Source organism: Moschus berezovskii, chromosome 23, assembly GCF_049115385.1.
Source record: "Moschus berezovskii isolate FMDL1 chromosome 23, NW_MosBer_1.0, whole genome shotgun sequence".
Taxonomy (NCBI): domain Eukaryota; kingdom Metazoa; phylum Chordata; class Mammalia; order Artiodactyla; family Moschidae; genus Moschus; species Moschus berezovskii.
The window spans coordinates 15,300,719-15,320,278 of NC_142482.1; the positions used below are offsets into that span (position 1 = coordinate 15,300,719).

Consider the following 19,560-nt stretch of genomic DNA (forward strand, 5'->3'; position numbering starts at 1 on the left):
TATGTGTTTTGTTAGCCTCCTGTGAGTGCGTGCGGTTTGCAGGCCTGTCACAGCGAGAACACTGATGAGTGAGGCCCTCGCAGGAGGATCTCAGACGCCGTGGCACCAGGCTTGGAAGCAGATCTTCTGATTCTGTCACACCGCCTGAGAGATCGCGTTCTCCCTGGAGAGGCAGCGTGGCGGAGAGAAGACGAGGCCGTCTGTCTCCGGCTCAGCAGAGTGGGAGCGAGAGCCGGGCCTGAGCTGAGAAAGCAGAGGAGAGGACGGTCACCTCTGAATTATGAGCTGGAACACCAGGCAGTGGTTCTCTTTAGCTGCAGTCTGAATTACGGCCAGCCCGCGGTTCCGTTAGTACTCCTCTGGGTCCCTGAATCTCTGTCTCTGTGAGTCAGCATGGCTCTAGGGGAAATGATGAGGCAGAAAAGAGTTTGTTTTACCTCTTAAGAGCCTCTGTGTTACCTCTTCCTTTTATCAAAATATCCTTCAGGATGTGCACTCATGCCCTTATTCTCACTAACGGGTAAATGACTGGTATCACTTACTGTTTCCTGTATGTGAGAAACTGGATTAGAAATAGAAAAGCTTTAAACTAAAATAATGAATCTTTATTGTATCAATAGTCTTTAGAGTTACCATCTGATCCAGCAATCCCACTCCTGGGCATATATTTGGTGAAACTGTAATTTGAAAGATACATTCCCCCTAGTGTTCATTGTAGCACTGTTTACATTGGCCAAGACATGGAAGCAACCTAAAGGTCCATTAACAGATGAATGGATAAAGAAGATGTCGTGCATCCACACAATGGAACACTGCTCAGCCACGAAAGAGAATGAAATGATATCATTCGCAGCAGTGAGTGGACCTAGAGATGATCATACTAAGTGACGTAAGTCAGAGAAAAATAAATATCATACGATAGCACTTATCTGTGGAGTCTCAAAAGATGATACAAATTGATCTATTTACAAAACAGAAATAGAATTACAGACATAGAAAACAAGCTTAGGGTTACCAAAGGGGAAAGAGGGGGAGGCATGAATTGGGAGTTTGAGGTTAGCAGATCCACGTTGTTGTATATAAAGTAGATGACCAATGAGGACCTACTGGATAGCACAGGGAACTGTGCTCAATATCTTGCAAAAATCTGTAAGAGAAAAGAACCTTAAAAAGAATATGTTTGTGTTATATCACTGAATCACTTTGCTGTATCCCTGAATCTAACACAACATTGTAAATCAGTTACACTTCAGTTAAAAAAAAGAATGAATGTTAATTGCTGGAATTTTAGGCATCAGTGTGAAAGGAGGTGAAAAGTTTTTTCAAGTCCTAAAAATGATATACTTTTTGTAATACAGCTATCTGTCATCATTGCCATTCTAAGTACTTTTTGTCTGGTTTTCATTTTATGTTTTCCTTGTAGGATGCTATAAGAATGCATTGGGTATCATGTCAGGCAGGCATTGTATTAGATGCTTTACACACATTATCTCATTTTAATAGTGTCTGACATCCAAGGAAGTGGGTGTGAATCACTGCATTTAGAATATGGGCAAGTCAGAGAGGTTAAATGACTTTCTCAGGGCACTTTGCGTGGTGAGATCTGGTGAAGGTCCTGCTTGCTCTTCTTTTACGTGAAACTGCGAAATGTGAATTATTTGAGGTGTTTCTACTTCCCTAACATGTAGTAAATGTGAGTCATGTTAGGGTTCCCCAGAGAAACAGAACCCATGAAACACACACACACAGATTTATTTTCCAACATCTCTAGGACAGTCGGCAGCCTGGAAATTCAGGTTAAGAGTTGACATTGCAACTTTGAGTCTGAATTTCATGGGATATCAGGCTGAAAACTCATGTCAGGTTTCTGTATTGATTCTTAAGGAAAATTCCTTCTTTTTTGCGAAAATTTGCTCTTTGCTCTTAAGGCCTTCAACTGCTTGGATGAGGCCCACCCACACTATGGAGGTGCTTTGCTTGAAATCGCATCTGAAGAATCTTCACAGCAACATCTAGACTGGCATTTTGCCAAAAACTCTGTGCTGTGGCCTAGCTGAGTTGACATGTAAAATTAGCCATCACACTAATAAATGGTTAATTTATCAATGCAGTGGTTTTCACTGAATAGATTTTTTAAGGTAGCTGAATTCCTTGCCTGCTCACCTTCCAGCTGGTTCTGGTTCTGTGGACACAGACACAGGACCAGGTCAGGAGGAAGCGCGGTGGCCCCTAGGGAAAGGCTCTTCCCTTATTCCATGGTGTGTGTGTTTCTGGTAGGAGTCACCGTATTGCTTTCTGAACTCGGATATCCATTGAAAAAATTCTTGGTCTTATGTTATTGTTGGAGGAAGTGCTCAGACTGACTGGGAAAGCTCCAGTTGAGAAGGAGAGAAGGAAAAAACCCTTAAGCAGGATTTCACGGTCGGGAGTTGCAGCTGGGAAGGGGAGGAAGGTGGGGCTGGAGTTCATACTAATCCCAAGTGTGCAGCATGACCAAGGAGGGACTTGAAGAGAGAGCTGTGCGGTCAGCTCTGCGAAAGCAGGAATGGGTTTGTCTTATAAGTGCAGGGAAAAGAGTTTACCTGTTTTCTTGTTATAGATAACGGAAGTCAGAAAAACCGGAGTATTGATATTATTTTTAAAATGTTATTGAAGTCTAGTTGATTTATAATGTTGTGTTAGCTTTTGCATACAGCAAAGTGACTCAGTGATACCTATATTTATTGCTTTTCATAGTCTTTGTTATTAATGGTTTATCACAGGATATTGAATACAGATCCCTGTGCTCTGCAGCAGGACCTTGTTGTCTATCCTTCCTATATATACTAGTTTGCATCTGCTAACCCCAAACTCCCGATCCTTTCCACCTCCACCTCCCTCCCCCTTGGCAACTACAAGTCTGTTCTCTGTGTCTGTGAGTCTCTTTCTGTTTCATAGATAAGTTCATTTGTGTCATATTTCACATTCCATATGTAAGTGGTTATCATATGGTATTTGTGTCTTTCTGACTTGCTTTGCTTAGTTTGATCATCTCTAGGTCCATCCATGTTGCTGCAAATGGCATTATTTCATCCCTTTTTATGGCTGAATAGTATTCCATTGTATAAATGCACTACATCTTCTTTAGCCATTCCTCTATTGATGGACTTTTAGGTTGTTTCCATGTCTTGGCTATTGTGAATAGTACTGCTGTCTGTCTTTTTCCCAAAACCTTAACCTCAATAGATTTAGATTGGTGGAAAATAAAAGCCAGGTTCATGTGCAGGCTATTTCTGCTTCCTGTTTGGATACCTAACCTCCCCTAGGGATAAAGCAAGGAAGATTCTCCGATTATCGATTATCTCTCTGAAATGGAGATCTGTTACAAACCAGAGGATACCACGTAGGGGCCTTGGACCATGTGGTGGTTCTGCATGGATCTCAAGTGTTCTGGGGCTGGGATAGGCAGCAGATCTTTTGAAAACTCAAATGTCAGTGAAGAGCTTTGGAAATCTACTTTGCACTGTAATTGGACTGGGTTGCTAGCAGCATGAAGCATCCCGGTTGGGCTGTTTGCAGAGACCCGGCTGTGGCAGTGACCCTCCTTGTGTTGGGCTCTGCTCGCTGGTCCTAGTCAGGGGGGGCCCAAAGCACACGGTTACCTTCCCTGAACATGTGGAGCCGTGGAGCCAGCCCTGTCTTCCTCAGGAGGTAGAAGCCAGATGCTGCAAGCTTCATGGACTTGGCTTCACTTCAATGATAAAAGCTATTTTTTTAACGAAAAACTAATTCTTCCACCTAATTGCAGTAGCAACTGAAGTGAGAGAATGGCTGTGTACAAGCTGTTATCTAGAGTCTCATTAATGAAGACAGGTAATGAAATGAAGGTGTAGAGACAGCTTATGTTTCTACAGGAAAGAATTGCTTTTTTTTTCTAAAATGTGTTTGTCTAAATTTTCGTTGTTGTCTACAAGAATGAAGACAATGAATTTAAAAGGATAAAGCAATTGATTTTTAAAAGGGATAAAGGAGAAGTGCACTGGAAAGATACAAGGGTATCTGAAAAAGCTGGGGGCTCGGTCAGCGAGGATGGGAAGGACAGATGTGAGGGTGACGTGGATCTTCCTCCTGAGAGTAGCTCTGTAATGTGACCTAGTTCCAGGCCCTTCCAGTCTCTCTGTCTCTCTTTGTTGGTTCAGTGTTTGCTGGAATGACAGTCATATAGGCTTACCTGGACTTACCCTGCCCAGATCACACAGACATCTCCCTTGTCCCCCACCACCTTCTCATTAGTTACCTTACTTTCCATTTTGGAGTAAGGTATGATCAGCCAGGGATGTGACTGGGTAGCATCACGTGATGCTCAGGTTCCTGAATGTTCTCTACGTGTTGGCCTCTGAGCTCAGCGCTTTTCAAGTATCCCTCATCCTGCCCCCGCATCCCCGTGTCTCGTATACTGTTGTGTCCCACTTCTCAGATGAGCAAACCAGAGCCCAGAGAGGCCCAACAGTTTCTCAGGTCCTAAAGCTTCTCCCTGATATCCAGTCTTTAGCAGGTCAGTTCAGCTCACTTCGGTTGCTCAGTTGTGTCCAACTCTTTGCAATCCCCTGAACTGCAGCATGTCAGGCCTCCCTGTCCATCACTAACTTCCGGAGCCTGCTCAAACTCATATCCACTGAGTCAGTGATACTCTGTCGTCCCCTTCTCCTTCCACCTTCAGTCTTTCCCAGCATCAGGGTCTTTTCCAATGAGTCAGTTCTTCTCATCAGGTTTCCAAAGTATTGGCGCTTCAGCTTCAGCATCAGTCCTTCCAATAAATATTCAGGACTGATTTGCTTTAGGATGGACTGGTTGGATCTCCTTGCAGTCCAAGAGACTCTCAGGAGTCTTCTCCAACACCATGATTCAAAAGCATCATTTCTTCGGCATTCAGCTTTCTTTATAGTCCAACTCTCACATCCAAACTACTGGAAAAACCATAGCCTTGACTAGCCGGACCTTTGTTGGCAAAGTGATGTCTCTGTTTTTAGATAAGCTGTCTAGGTTTGTCATAAGTCTTCTTCCAAGGAGCAAGCGTCTTTTAATTTCATGGCTGCATTCACCATGTGTGGTGATTTTAGAGCCCAAGAAACTAAATTCTGTCACTGGAATTTATTGGAAATTTATTGGAAAATAAATTCCATTGTTTCCCCATCTATTTGCCATGAAATGATGGGACCAGCCGTCATGATCTTTATTTTTTGAATCAATATTGGAACCAGTTGGAACCAGTCAAACTGGTTGGAACCAGTCCTGTCGTTCCATGTCTGGTTCTAACTGTTGCTTCTTGACCTGTGTTCAGATTTCTCAGGAGGCAGGTAAGGTGGTCAGGAATTCCCATCTCTTTAAGAATTTTCCACAGTTTGTTGTGATCCACACAGTCAAAGACTTTGACATAATCAATAAAGCAGAAATAGATGTTTTTCTGGAACTCTCTTGTTTTTTGATGATCCAACAGATATTGGTAATTTGATTTCTGGTTCCTCTGCCTGTTCTAAATCCTGCTTAAACGTCTGGAAGTTCTCAATTCACGTACTGTTGAAACCTTACTTGGAGAATTTTGAGCATTTTTGCTAGCATGTGAGATGAGTGCAATTGTGCAGTAGTTTGAGCATTCTTTGGCATTGCCTTTCTTTGGGATTGGAATGAAAACTGACATTTTCCAGCCCTGTGGCCACTGCTGGGTTTTCCAAATTTGCTCGCATATTGAGTGTAGCACTTTCACAGCATCATCTTTTAGGATTTGAAATAGCTCAACTGGAATTCCATCACCTCCACTAACTTTGTTTGTAGTGATGCTTCCTAAGGCCCACTTGACTTCACATTCCAGGATGTCTGGCTCTAGGTGACTGATCACACCATTGTGCTTATCTGGGTCATGAAGGTCTTTTTTGTATTGTTCTTCTGTGTATTCTTGCCTCCTTTTCTTAATATCTTCTGCTTCTGTTAGGTCCATAATGTTTCTGTCCTTTATTGAGCCCCCCTTGCATGAAATGTTTCCTTGGTATCTCTAATTTTCTTGAAGAGATCTCTAGTCTTTCCCATTCTGTTGTTTTCCTCTATTTCTTGGTGTTGATCACTGAGGAAGGCTTTCTTATCTCTCCTTGCTGTTCTTTAGAACTCTGCATTCAAATGGGTATATCTTTCCTTTTCTCCTTTGCCTTTCATTTCTCTTCTTTTCTCAGCTATTTGTAAAGCCTCCTCAGAAAACCATTTTGTCTTTTTGCATTTCTTTTTCTTGGGGATGGTCTTGATCACTGCCTCCTGTACACTGTTCTATCAGATCTTATCCCTTGAATCTATTTCTCATTTCCGCTGTATAATCATAAGATTATATTTGATTTGTGTCATACCTGAATGGTTTAGTGGTTTTCCCTACTTTCTTCAATTTAAGTCTGAATTTGGCAATAAGAAGTTCATGATCTGAGCCACAGTCAGCTCCGGGTCTTGTTTTTGCTGACTGTATAGAGCTTCTCCATCTTTGACTGCAAAGAATATAATAAATCTGATTTTGGTATTGACCATCTGGTGATGTCCATGTGTAGAGTCTTCTCTTGTGTTGTTGGAAGAGGGTGTTTGCTATGACCAATGCATTCTCTTGGCAAAACTCTATTAGCCTTTGCCCTGTTTCACTTGTACTCCAAGTCCAAACTTGTCTGTTACTCCATGTAGCTCTTGGACTTCCTACTTCTGCATCCAGTCCCCTGTGATGAAAACAACATCATGTACATCTTTTAGCTTCATGACTAACAGCGTGGATGGTAGTTGGGGTTTGGTCTCTGCAAACATCCTGTGCTAATACCTTAGGATTCCATGTGCATGATCATACCCTTGTCTTCTTTCCAACAGAAAGCCTCCCACAACCTAGAGTGGGGTGGAAGGAACACGTGGGGAGCAGGATTCACCAGGGGAAGGATTAGGAGCAGAACCAGTGGGCTCAGCAGGTGGTGGGGGCGAGGTCCAGCTTGGTTCACAACAATCACGGGCCAGCTCTTCCTGAATCCTGCAGCGGGGTCTGGTTCCCAGGGTTCTTGGAGATGGAGCTGAATGAGATCAGCAGGGGCATCAGTAGGAATGTAGCAACACCCTTTCTGTTTGACACTAGTTAACTGACATCTTTGATTGCCCTCGTTGTTTTATTTTGTCTTCTCTTCAGTTCCCTTCTCCTTCATTTTTAAACATCCCCCTTTTATTGATTACCATCATCCCTACATCCCTGCCTCTGTCATCCTTAATCTCTGCATGCAGCAATGTCTTTCTTGCCTTAATTTATGGCAGGGCCCTAAAGTCAGATGCCTGCAGGGTCAGGTGTCATAAATGGATAAAGAGGCTAGTAAGCTCTGTGTTAGCCTGGAAAACATGTGTTCTTTCTAGAAAGGGGAAACTATCTCTAGGATCAATGATCCATATGTGCATTTTCATGTAAAAGTCCCAATTTTAAATGTTTGCCAATAATTTTTAAAAGTCGGCAGACCAAAGACATGGAAACAGCCTAAATGTCCATTGATAGATGAATGGATAATGAAGTTGTGGTACGTGTGTGTGTGTGTGTGTGTGTGTGTGTGTGTGTGTGTGTGTGTGTGTGTATGCTGTGCTGTGCTTAATCGCTCAGTCGTGTCCAACTCTTTGTGACCCCATGGACTGTAGCCCGCCAGGCTTCTCTGTCCATGGGGATTCTGTAAGAAAGAATACTGGAGTGGGTAGCCTTTCCCTTCTCCAGAGGATCTTCCCATCCCAGGGATTGAACCCAGGTCTTCTACATTTTGGGCGGATTCTTTACCATCTGAGTCACCAGGGAGGCCACTGGAGTGGGTAACCTATCCCTTCTCAGGGGAACTTCCCGATCCATGAATCACACCCGGGGTCTCTTGCATTGCAGACAGATTCTTTACCAGCTGAGCTACCCGGGAAGCCCATATAGAGCTACACAGATATATAGCTATAATAGAATACTGCACAGCCATTAAAAGGGATGAGATAATGCTATGTCCAGCAACATGGATGGACCTAGAGATTATCCTACTAAGTGAAGTAAGTCAGACGGAGAAAGACAGACACCATATGATATCACTTATATGTGGAATCTAAAATATGACACAAATGAACTTACCTGTCTATGAAAGAGACTCACAGACGCAGAGAGCAGACATGTGGCTGCCAAGGATTGGGAGTTTGGCATTAGCAGAGCCGGACTGTCACATGCAGAATGGATAAGCAACAAGGTCCTACAGTACAGCGCAGGGAACTGTATTCAATATCCGGTGATAAAGCGTAATGGAAAAGGGAATGAAGAAGAATGTCTGTATGTGGATATCTGAGTCACTGCTGTACAGCAGAAATTAATGCCACATTGTAAATCAACTGTATTTCAATAACATAAATTTAAAAAGAGGGCAGGGGAACACGGTGCATCTACGGCAGGGGTGCCCAGTCCGCGGCCCGCTGGGAACCGAGCTGCACAGCGGGGTAAGTGGCGGCGGGTGAGCGAGGCCCCGTCCGTGTCTGCAGCCGCTCCACAGCGCTCACATTCCCCCAGGGCGCCACCTCCTGCCAGATCAGTGGCGGCATAAAGACGGGATGCGCTTGAATCATCCAGAAACCACCCGTCCCCTTGGGCTGTGGAGAAATTGTCTTCCACAAAACCGGTCCCTGGTGCCAAAGGTTGGGGACCGCTGCTCAGAGCCCTGTCAGCATCGCCAGTCTGGGGTGATGCTGTCGGAGGAAGGCGGGGGCTGGAACAGTACAGCTCCATCCTGGCGTCCGCAGGGACCACAGGTGCTCCCGCCTCAGACCCTTTCTCCTGATTGGCGCTGTGCTGTAAACCATAGTTTTACACACATTGGAAGACTTACTTCACAGCCTAGTACATGAAGATAAAATGATGGTATTTAAAAGTTGGCTCTCTTAATCACCTTTTCTCTCTTGGTTGGATGTCAGGTTCTTCCAAAGCAGAAGCTTATGGGTGCTTAAGATACATTTTTAATTGATTGGTATAAATAAGCATCCCTTCAAAATATAAAATTAAGTATTCTCTAGGTAAAGAGATGTTTTCAGTAGTTTTTGTCTTCTTAATATGTTTCTGTCTTGTGGAACTGTTTTCAGAGTTATGTTTTACTTTTCTTTGAGGCAGATTTTAAAAAATTCCCTTCCTTAGTTTGCAAAGCCACTCAAATGCAAGCTAGTTTGTAGATGCTCAAATGCAAACTCGTTCTTTTTTTCTTTTTCATATTCTTTTCTATTATGGTTTATTATAGGACATTGAATATAGTTCCCTGTACCATGTAGTAGGAACTTGTTATTTATCCATCCTGTGTGTAATTGTTTGCATCTGCTAACCCCAAAGTCTCAATTTCTCTCTCTCCCAGCCCCTCCCACTAGGCAATCACAAGCCTGTTCTCTACGTCTGTGAGTCTGTTTCTGCTTTGTAGATAAGTCCATCTGTGTCACATTGTTTTAAAAATGCTCATTTATTTGGCTGTGCCAGGTCTTCCCTGTGGCATGCAGGGTCTAGTTCTCTGACTAGAGATTGAATCTGGGCTGGGCCCCCTGCCTTGGGAGTGAGGCATCTCAGCCCCGGGATCACACTGGGGAGAACCTGTGTCGTATTTTAGATTCTGCAAACTAGTTCTCAGTGTCTCTATTTCTGTAATTTTAATATGATCTCATTAAGGTTGACATGCAAACAATTTTGTGGTATTTTTGGAAGGTTTTTGCAATTTTCAGACAATTTGAAAGTTTACAAGTGTCAAACAGTTTGAAACTGTTTTGATACTTCCCATAGTCTTTCTTTTATTTATCTGTGTGGGAAGAGGATTTATGGAGCTGTGAGAACACCCCAGGCTGGAGAATCTTGGGGTTGGAAGAACATGGAGTTGGTGTGAGGCTGTCTTCAGTGAAGGCTTGGTCTCTTGGGTAGGAGGGAGCTCCCTGACGCCCAAAGCTGTCCTTACTTGAGCAGTTGTATTTTTTGGAATGTTTTTTCATCATTGTGAACTGACACCTGTCTCCTGGTCATTTCCGTGCTTTGGACTGAAGTAAATATAGAGCAAGTCTAATCCTTCTGGGCTCTCCAAATCCATGGTAAGAGAGTTGAGGGCTGTGAGCATGTTCTGTGTTCCTCTGAGGGCCTGGGACCACATTTTAGGGCACTTTGGTGTCCAGAAGACCTAGGTGGAATTCCAGCTCCACCTTGGACTGAGAGAATGCCTATGGACAAGTGACTTAACCTCCCTAATCGTACTTCCTTACTGGGTTACTGTGAGGATTAAATTGGACAGTGAGTAAAAATGCTCAGTCCAGCCCCTGACTATATAAGCGATGTATATATAAGTCCCTGACTGTATAAGCGATGCCGAGAGTGAGAACTTGCTGGTTAAATTGAAAGGAAGGAAGTCTTGCAGAATGCCTGAGAGCTGAGCCAAGACAGCCTAGACCTGAGGCTAGGCTCTTTAGGAAATGAGTCTGGGGCTTACTTTGTAGAGCATCCCTCAGAGCTACAGAAGGCGTTGGGGAGCACTTCTCCTGCCTGTATCCCATCAGTGAGGCTGGTTGCCCTGGAAACCTAACAGCAAGGACCACTGTGACTGGTACACAGTCTTAAACCCTGTAGAGAGTTTGTGTCCTGAATCTCAGTGTCCTTCTTTCAGAGGCTGATGAACTGGGCTTCTCCACTTAGAAGGAAACCTTGGACTTCCTTCGCTTTCTGCCCCAGATCTCCTCCCTGAATTGGATCTAAGAACCTTCCAGCTCACACCCTCTCCCCTAGCTTCACCAGGCTCTCCTCCTTTTGGTTTATAGTTCCTGCAAATCTCTTCTGAAAGGAGAGTGTGAAAGCCAGCCTAGGCCCTACCAAACCAGAAGTCTCCCCACTTACTATTTAAAGGTAGCTTCCAGTTAAGAGGCTGATGAGGAGTCGCTTATTCAATGAGCAAATACCTGCACTGTTCAAATATTTTTGGAAACATTTTAAACTAAGACAAGCACACAGCCCCCAAAGCTTTCCCTAAGTCATTTTGTCTTCAGCGGCTTAAACACATTTTCCAACATTTTCTGTTTTCTTCCACACCTATTTCTTTGTGGTAGAGATGGTTTTCCTTGAGATTTCTAAAATCAGATAATGTGCCCTTGCTTTTGGACTTATTTCCAAATAGAAAACTAGTATGGAAGAATAGTCTTGGGCCAGATCAAGTATTTTTATATACTGTGTAAGAAGTTAGTATTTAGTATTTGTACTTACCTAACCAGCAGAGTTTTAAACAAAACTGGATCTTCACTTATTCTAAATTTTGTTTTTTTGGTGGGAGTTTATATAAAATGTATAAAAATTATGTGATACTGCACCAATTTTGTGCTCACTGGATAGTGTATTAAGTGAATAGCACAGAGGTGCCTTTTAAGTATCTTTCCACGTGTTGAGAAGATGCAGCTGTGATTGGGACAGAGGCAGAGAGATCTGGGGTCCCCGTGGCGTTGGCATCTCTTTCGGTTCTTCTCCAAGTGTCTGTGAGATGCTCTGGGAGACCTGGGTTGGGAAGATCCCCTGGAGGACGGCATGGCAACCCACTCCAGTATCCTTGCCTGGAGAATCCCATGGCCAGGGAAGCCACAGTCCATGGGGTTGCAGAGTGGGACACGACTGAGCAACTTTCACATGAGCAATTATTTAGTTAGGTTCTGTCATCAAGGACATAAACCCAGGGGATCTGATCTTGTGAGAACAGGCCAAGACTAAGCAACACACACACAGAGAGACACACAGAGACACACAGAGACACACAGAGACACACAGAGAAACACACAGACACACAGACACACACAGACACAGACACACACACACACACACACACACACACCCATAAAAGACCTTGCTCTGTGAAGACTTACTGTTAACCTGTTGCCACATTTACCAGTTCTTGTTTATATGGAAACAACTGAGAACAAGTGCGGACAGCATGAATTTAGAGAAGGATGCTCTTCTGTGTAACCAGAATACCATTTGCACACCTCAGAAAATTAACAGTGATTTCCCAGTATCAGCTAATAAACAGTTTGTGATCCAGGTTCACATTCTCTCCGTTGTCCCTAACATGCCTTTTTAGCTTAAAGAGAAATTCAAACTCCCACTAAGGCTCATAACTCTGTTGTTAGGCTTCCATTGTCTTTTTAAATTTAGCAGAATCCCCGTTTTGGGAGTGTGTGTGTTCTGTGACACTGACCTTTTTCCTCTTTGAAAGAGTGCAGGATAAAATTATCTTCGAATATCCCTCAATCTGAATTTGTCTAATTGATTCCTCACAGGCTTTTTACTTTCTTGTTGAAATTTTGAACTGTGCTTACAGCAGTGTGCCAACGTCTCAGGTCTGTGGGTTTCTGAGAGGCCACGTGCCCGCCTCTGGGCCTCCGGCCGTCTGGCGTGTCTCGGGGTCTTATCTCCGTACTGGTTTCTTGCTGCCTTCAGAGAATGCCGGGCAGAGGCAGCTTCCTGGCACCTTCCTCCAGATCCGGGTGCCGAGGCTGGGTGGCTTCCAGGGTAGGCAGCTCCATTGTACTAGTCCAGATCCCCCACCGGGGTTTCAATTAGAGAGGTTATTGTTTAGTTCCCCTGCTAAAAATGCCACATTATGTCACTATCCTGGCTTTAGGAGATCTGGGTTGTTTTTGCACTGTGGGAATGAATTGGAGATTAGGAAGGTCACTTTACACTTTCCGTGATCTAATCCAGCTCCTTCCTAAGGATTCTGTGCTGAGACATAGTGCGTGGGTTTCTGTCCCTTGCAGCCTGGCGGTTTGTTTTTGGTTGCAGAGATCCGCTATCAGACCGGAGGCCTCTCACAGTCCTTTCTTTAAGGAAACAAGGCCAAATATTCAGCCATGATGGCCCGGGCCAGCTTTCTCTTAACTCTCCTAATTACCTTTCTTCACTTCTGAATACTGCAAATTCTTTCACCCTCCCTGCTTTTTTTGTTTTCAACACTCAGGCCAAATGGGTTGACAGTTGATGTAACTTGGGGGCTTAGCCCGGAGCCAGTGAATCCCATAAAATCACACACGAAGTTTGTGTGTGTTTGCTTATGGGCTCTGGTCTGAAAAGAGGTTTCCCTGGATTTCAACTTTTAGAGGTGTCCATGAGCTCCAGACAGTTAAAATCACTGGGTTAAATGGTTGTTTCTTCCTGCAGCCTTTGATATTTTCTCTGACCCTTGATGTAGTATCTTTTCCTTTTCAGTAATCTTTTTGTATACTATTTGTTTTACATTAAAAAATTATAAGGAATAAAATTAAATTTATTCATAGTATTAGTCATCACCCAGAGATAACGGCTGTTTACACTCTGGTAGATAGTTACCTATCTGCCTATTTGTCTATAAATCATTTATCTTTCTATTCAGTCCCCCCCCACACACACACACATACACACAGATTTTTTTTTTAATAGGAATCATTCTGTATGCACCCTTCCCACTTTGCTAAATGTAGATCAATAACATTTTTGTTTAATTGCTGCAAAGTAGTCCATTGTATGGATATATTGTCATTTATTTAATGAATTCCCTATAGACAGATAATTATATTTTAACAGGAATCAAACCTGAGGCAACAGGAGCAGAGCAGGAGGAACTTGGGTCTTTGCTGGTCCCAAGAGTTCTCTTCCTTTGTCTGAACTTTAAGCCCCACATCGAAGGCGAGACCTGGACTTTGGGTCAGAGAACACGTTTGCTTTTTCTAAAAGAAAGAACTGTACTCCCAGCTCTTTAAACCCCATGGCAGAGATGTGAAGTGGCAAGTCATTTCAAATCAATGAAGAATAGTTTTGGAGGGTCAGTCAACTTCAAAGCAGCTTCATTTTAATCCATTCTCAGGAAAAAGAATATATATATATATATATATATATATATATGTATAACTGGATCACTTTGCTGTACACGTGAAACTATCACAACACTGTAAATCAACTACACTTCAATTTGTTGTTCAGTCGCTAAGTCTTAGTCCATCGCCATGGACTGTAGCAGGCCAGGCTTCTGGGTCCTTTACCATTTCCCAGAGTTGCTCAAATCCATGTCCACTGAGTCGGTGATGCCATCCAACCAACTCATCTTCTGCTGCCCCCTTCTCTTTTTGCCTTCAGTCTTTCCCAGCAACAGGGTCTTTTCCAGTGAGTCTGCTCTTTGCATCAGGTGGCCGAAGTATTGGAGCTTCAGCTCCAACAACAGTCCTTCCAATGAATATTCATGGTTGATTTCCTTTAGGATTGACAGGTTTGATCTCCTTGCAGTCCACGGGACTCTCAAAAGTCTTCTCCAACACCACAGTTCAAAAGCATCAATCATTCGGTGCTCAGCCTTCTTTATGGTCCGACTCTCACATCTCTACAGAGCTGCTGGAAAAGCCATAGCCTTGATTGTACAGACCTTTGCTGGCCAAGTGATGTCTTTGCTTTTTAATATGCTCGTTAGGTTTGTCACAGGTTTCCTTCCAAGGAGCAGGTGTCTGTCAATTTCATGGCTGCGGTCACCGTCTGCTGATTCTGGAGCCCAAGAGACTCTGTCACTGCTTCTGCTTTTTCTGCTTCTATTTGTCACGAAGTGATGGGACCAGATGCCATGATCTTAGTTTTAAGCCAGCTTTTTCACTCTCTTCTTTCACCTCATCAGATATTTAAAAAAAGTAAAAAAGAAACAGAAAAACAATTATCAATGGTTCATCCAGTTTGCCTGATATTAGGAAAGGACAGGTAAGTGGTGGAATTTTCAGCCTCCCACCTGGAACACTTGTTTTAGAAAGTCTGCTTTATTCACTGGCATGGATGCCACTGACATTAGAAAGAATGCATATTTATTAAGATTCCAAATATTCCCCAAATTTGAAGATAGAAACCATAGACAACCTTCATTCATTAAAATAAAAGCATTCATTGAATCACACACTTGTAACCTAAAAGACTAAATTCAGTAGCCCTTTAAAGGTGGCCAATTTAGTCTCTGTCTTGTTGGCGGCTAAAGAGCCAACAGCTGCTGCTGCTGCTAAGTCGCTTCAGTCGTGTCCAACTCTTAGTGACCCCATGAACTGCAGCCTACCAGGTTCCTCTGTCCATGGGGTTTTCCAGGCAAGAGTACTGGAGTGGGATATCATTGCCTTCTCTGAAAGAGCCAACAGCAAACACCACCAATTAAAATAGAAAATTCAAATTCAATAAAGCAGCCATATAAGGCTAAAAAGATACAGAAAAAAATTTCTGTACTGCCGAGTACATATGTTTAAAATTTAAAAAGTGAATTAAAAGGTAATTCTCAGAATATGAAGCATGTAAATGATAAAAAAATCTGTTCTCGATTTCCAAGGTTCACATGGGCCTAATTTTGTATAGTTTACCTTATATTTAAAGAGTGTTCATGAAGATTGTTGTGGGGAAGAACCAAATGCTTTGATGGTTGGCACTCGAGTCCTGCAGCCTGGGAGAGGCTTGACTGTGTGCACGCCAGCGTGCGTTCCCTCCGTCTGTGTGTGTTATTTCCCTGTGCTGTGCTGCTGAAAGAGGAGCTGCTGATTGCCTGGTCTTCCTTTCTCTCTTACCCCTTCACCAAGGACACGTCCAGATTAGAGGCTGCACCCGTCAAACACCCTTGGGTCCGGGGTCATAAATGTTCCCATCTGGCTGGGTGATGAGTGGTGTTTATGTCATGGCATAAATCATGTTTTGCTCTTCCATTAGCTGAGACTCTAATCATTAGAAAAATTTACTTCATCTACAAAAATCAATAATCAGAGTTTTTGGATGGGGGCGGTCCTTTAACCATTTATTCCCCAAGTCTGTCTCTAAACAATCAAATGACTACTCTCACTGAAAGAGTGCATGAAACAACAAGAAATACAAGCTCACAGATAAAAGATGACCTTTCATAAGGACAGGTAGGAAGCCAGTTTAAGGAAGACAGAAGGCAACCAAGGAAACCCGTTACCCTTTTGAAAGTCTTTAAGAATGTCATCCTTTTTCATGGACCTACCCAGCATCACAGCCTTATAGAACTCAAGACGAATTTTCAGAAAAACATGGAAGACAAAGTAGGTTGATCGTAGCATCCTGTGACTGACTTAATGCCTCCTCACAACTCTGTGGATTCCAGTGAATACAGAAAATCAGTGGTATTTATTTATTTGCCTAGTACATGATTTCCACTAAGAAAACACACAGAATCTAAATAAATTGATAATTAGCCAAAGCGATGCATTTTGTGTAAAATGGAAAACTGCTTTTGAGGGAAAAGAGTAAAGCCAAAGATACATCTTAGACACTTTGCAGGAAACAGTGCGTTTGCTTTTAAAATGATGGTGCTGGTCGCTAGACGTGCAACAGGACCTCACGGCGGTCATGTCTGACTAGACGGAGGCCAGATCCTGATTCACTTCTGGTTTATCCCGCACGCTTTGGGAGGTTGTCACACAGCCTGTTTTTTTTTCCCCCCATGGATGCTTTATCTTGTTTATAACCCTGTTCACAGCACAGTTAGCAGCCTCCTTTCGGTGGTAAAATGAGTGGCTCACTAAATTATCACAGACTTAACCCAACCAAAGGCTAATGACTGGTGCCTTTTCCCTGCGGGGCAAACAGAGCCGGCCACGCCCTGCGCCCGGCTCCGCTCCTGGAGGGAGGACCGAGCTCAGACTGCGCACGCGGTCCGAGCCGCGTCTCGGGTTTCCCGGAGTGATGACGGGGCGGGCCGGGCCGGGGAGCTCTTTCCCCTCCCCACCGAATCCCTCCGTCCCCATCGCGGGCAGCTGTTCCTCTGCTCAAGTTTATATGATTCGAGAGCTCTAAACCGAGTTGAGACGTTTGTTTACTGGTGCTGCCTTTGGCTTCTGCAAACAGCCTTTTGTGCCCTCCAGGTCTGCAGAAAAGGCTCTTCTCAGAATCAGCCCCTCCTCCCTGCTTCCTCCAGAAGAGTCTGGGAACTAGCTTCAAACTCAGGAAAAAAATGAACTGAAAAGGACGAGGGGCTCAAAGCTGGTCGGAGGGGAGACTCGGAGGGGAAGCGGAAAGGAGTCAGGACTCGGCATCCTGCGTTTGTGCTTTGTGTTTGCAACTTGGAGCGAGTTGCATTAATGAATTAAGCAGCAGCGCGTAATGGAAAATCTCGGTCCCGGCCTGGTGGGGGAGCCAGATACTATAGATTTGTAACAGGAAGGCTGTGGATTCTGGCTTCATTGTTGGGCCAGTCATCTGTGAGCTGGCGGCCGGACCACAGGCCACACACTTGGGTGCCCATCTTCCTGGACCCGGAGCTGCCCAGGCCTTGTGGCTGGGGTTGGAGCCGGGGCCCGGGGAAGATGGTGAGCGTGGGGTCGGCCCTGGGACGGGTCCGCTCGCCGCGCGGAGGAGGGTGCGGGACAGCGGACTCCCTCTGGGGGCAGGGAGGGGGCTGCCGAAATGGACGAGCTGACGCGAGTGCCCTGCCGTTGATGCTTTTCTCTGTGTCATCCCCTGTAGAGCTCCGGGAACGCGTCCTATCGCTGCTCCATGTCTTCCTCTGCGGATTTTTCCGACGAAGATGATTTCAGCCAGAAATCTGGCTCTGCATCTCCAGCTCCTGGAGACACCTTACCCTGGAATTTGCCTAAACATGAGCGATCGAAAAGAAAGATCCACGGGGGCTCGGTGCTGGACCCCGCGGAGAGGGCAGTGCTTAGGATCGCAGGTAAGAGCGAGCGGCCGGGGGTGCGGGAGGGGTGGAAATTCACCCACCGGCTCCCCCGGGGCCCTGTCTGGCTGGGGGCTGAGGCTTAAGGTGGGGGAGGAGGATGACCATGTTTACTTTCCGTCCCGATTTTATCGAAGGAGCAGTTGGCCCTGTCTGCTAGTGACTAAGCTGTTTGGCCCTGTCTTCTGGTTGGAGGAACCGGTATCTTTGAAACCAAGACGATATTTACAGGCATCTGCATTGAAGTTTCCTATTTATGTGCAGTCGCCGCCGTGACAATCTGAAAGTATTAATTCAGTGTTTCCCAGTGTGTTTGCTGGAAGCTTCGTTTCCCTGTTTGCTTGGGAGCTCGGAGCCACCAGATGTATCAGGGGGCTAGATTCCTGGGTTCTGGTACCCAAGATTGCATAGGGCTCTCCACGGTTTTTTTTTTTAAGCGTAGCATCTCTGTTATCATCATGTGTTCATAGCAGCTCCTGCCTTTGGTGCTTTTGAGGGTTTAGCCATCATGCATCCCTGATTAATTAATACATGGGAGGGACCCATGTTCCTCTTCTGTTACCTGGTGTTCCCTTGCACTGCCTGTAGGTCCCAGAAGGGATGGATTGTTTTACTCAGCTGCAAGCTGAGCCTGCTGTGGAAATCTATCCCCCAGCCTGCAGTGCCCATGTGGTTTGTGTATATATGAGCTATGCTTTTTGAGGTGGTTTTTATCTAATTTTTTTCTCAGAAATGGCAAGGGGGTTGGTTGGGGGGTGTCCTGGTGGGCTCTCTTGCAAAGGCGAAAGGTGATTTGTTGACCAGAGTTGATTTTTATGGTGGATTGGGCAGCTTCCCCTCCCTCTCTCCCTCCCAGGCCCCTGCCCACTCAGTTTCTCTTGCTTCCCACCATCCTGCAGAGCTGGGACTTGTCTTCCTTCTAGGGGGCTGCAGGGGACTAGCTCAGATCCTGGCCACCGTGGTGGCCGAGAGTCCCCCGAGGGTCCCCCCAGTGGGATTTTCTGATGAGGGGAAAAATAAACAGCACCCAGCCAGCCATTCTTTCATCTGGGTTTCTGGGGCAACAGCCTTGAGCTTCTTCTGGCTTCTTTTGTGAGATGCTGGCTGGTCTCACCCAGGCCTTTGACGTGGAGGGTGGAGGTGGGCAGGGCAGGGAGGATGGAGACAGTTTGGGAGCCAAGGGAGAGTGAGCAGGGCGGCCGGGGGGTTGCAGAGGGCTGGGCAGGCACCAGAGGGTCTGGTCACTGAGGCCTGATTCCCTGCCCGGTCATGACACCCCCAGGGGGAGGAGACAGTGCCGGAACCAGGGTACCAGATGCTCGTCTCGGCGGAAAGGAAAGACGGTGACAGGTGGTGCTCTGTGGCAAGCCTGGGTCTCCAAAGCAGGGCGCCTGGACGGCGGAAGGTGCTCCTGGGCCTAGAGTTTTGATGGACGTGGCAGAGATGGGCAGTTTGCTTTTGGTAGTGAAGGAGGGGCTAGGAGAGAAGGATGGGCACCTGTTTATCAGGGGGATGAGATTACATAAACTACTAGACAGGCAGCCAGCAGCGGCTGGCGGTAGTAGCTGGCAGTGTGTAGGGCCAGTGGGGAATGGAGGACCTGGGGGTTCTGATCGGGTGCAGTGGAAAAGTGGACGCTGGGGTCAGGGGAGTCTCGGCTCTGTGAGAGCGAGGCCACACCTTACTTACTGTAAAGGGTTTGCTATGAAGTTAGCGGTAGTTGCTGCACTGGAGACGTCCAAGTTATGGACTTTTAAGATTACATTAGTTCTTCAAAAATAGAACAAAAGAAAATAAAACAACAGACAGAATAAGTGGCTCTAGTATGGACGTGTACTAATGACAG

General features: G+C 45.1%; 1 protein-coding gene across 13 annotated transcripts in view; it reads left to right on the forward strand.

Moving 5' to 3' along the window:
- Nucleotides 1-19,560, forward strand: part of DST (dystonin) — a 542,031-nt gene that overhangs the window by 95,189 nt on the left and 427,282 nt on the right. For all 13 annotated transcript variants that reach the window (XM_088831326.1, XM_088831327.1, XM_088831322.1 and 10 more), the window contains exon 4: nucleotides 17,504-17,711. In XM_088831326.1, the coding sequence (XP_088687452.1) occupies nucleotides 17,504-17,711 (208 nt within the window). The remainder of the gene's footprint in view (nucleotides 1-17,503; nucleotides 17,712-19,560) is intronic.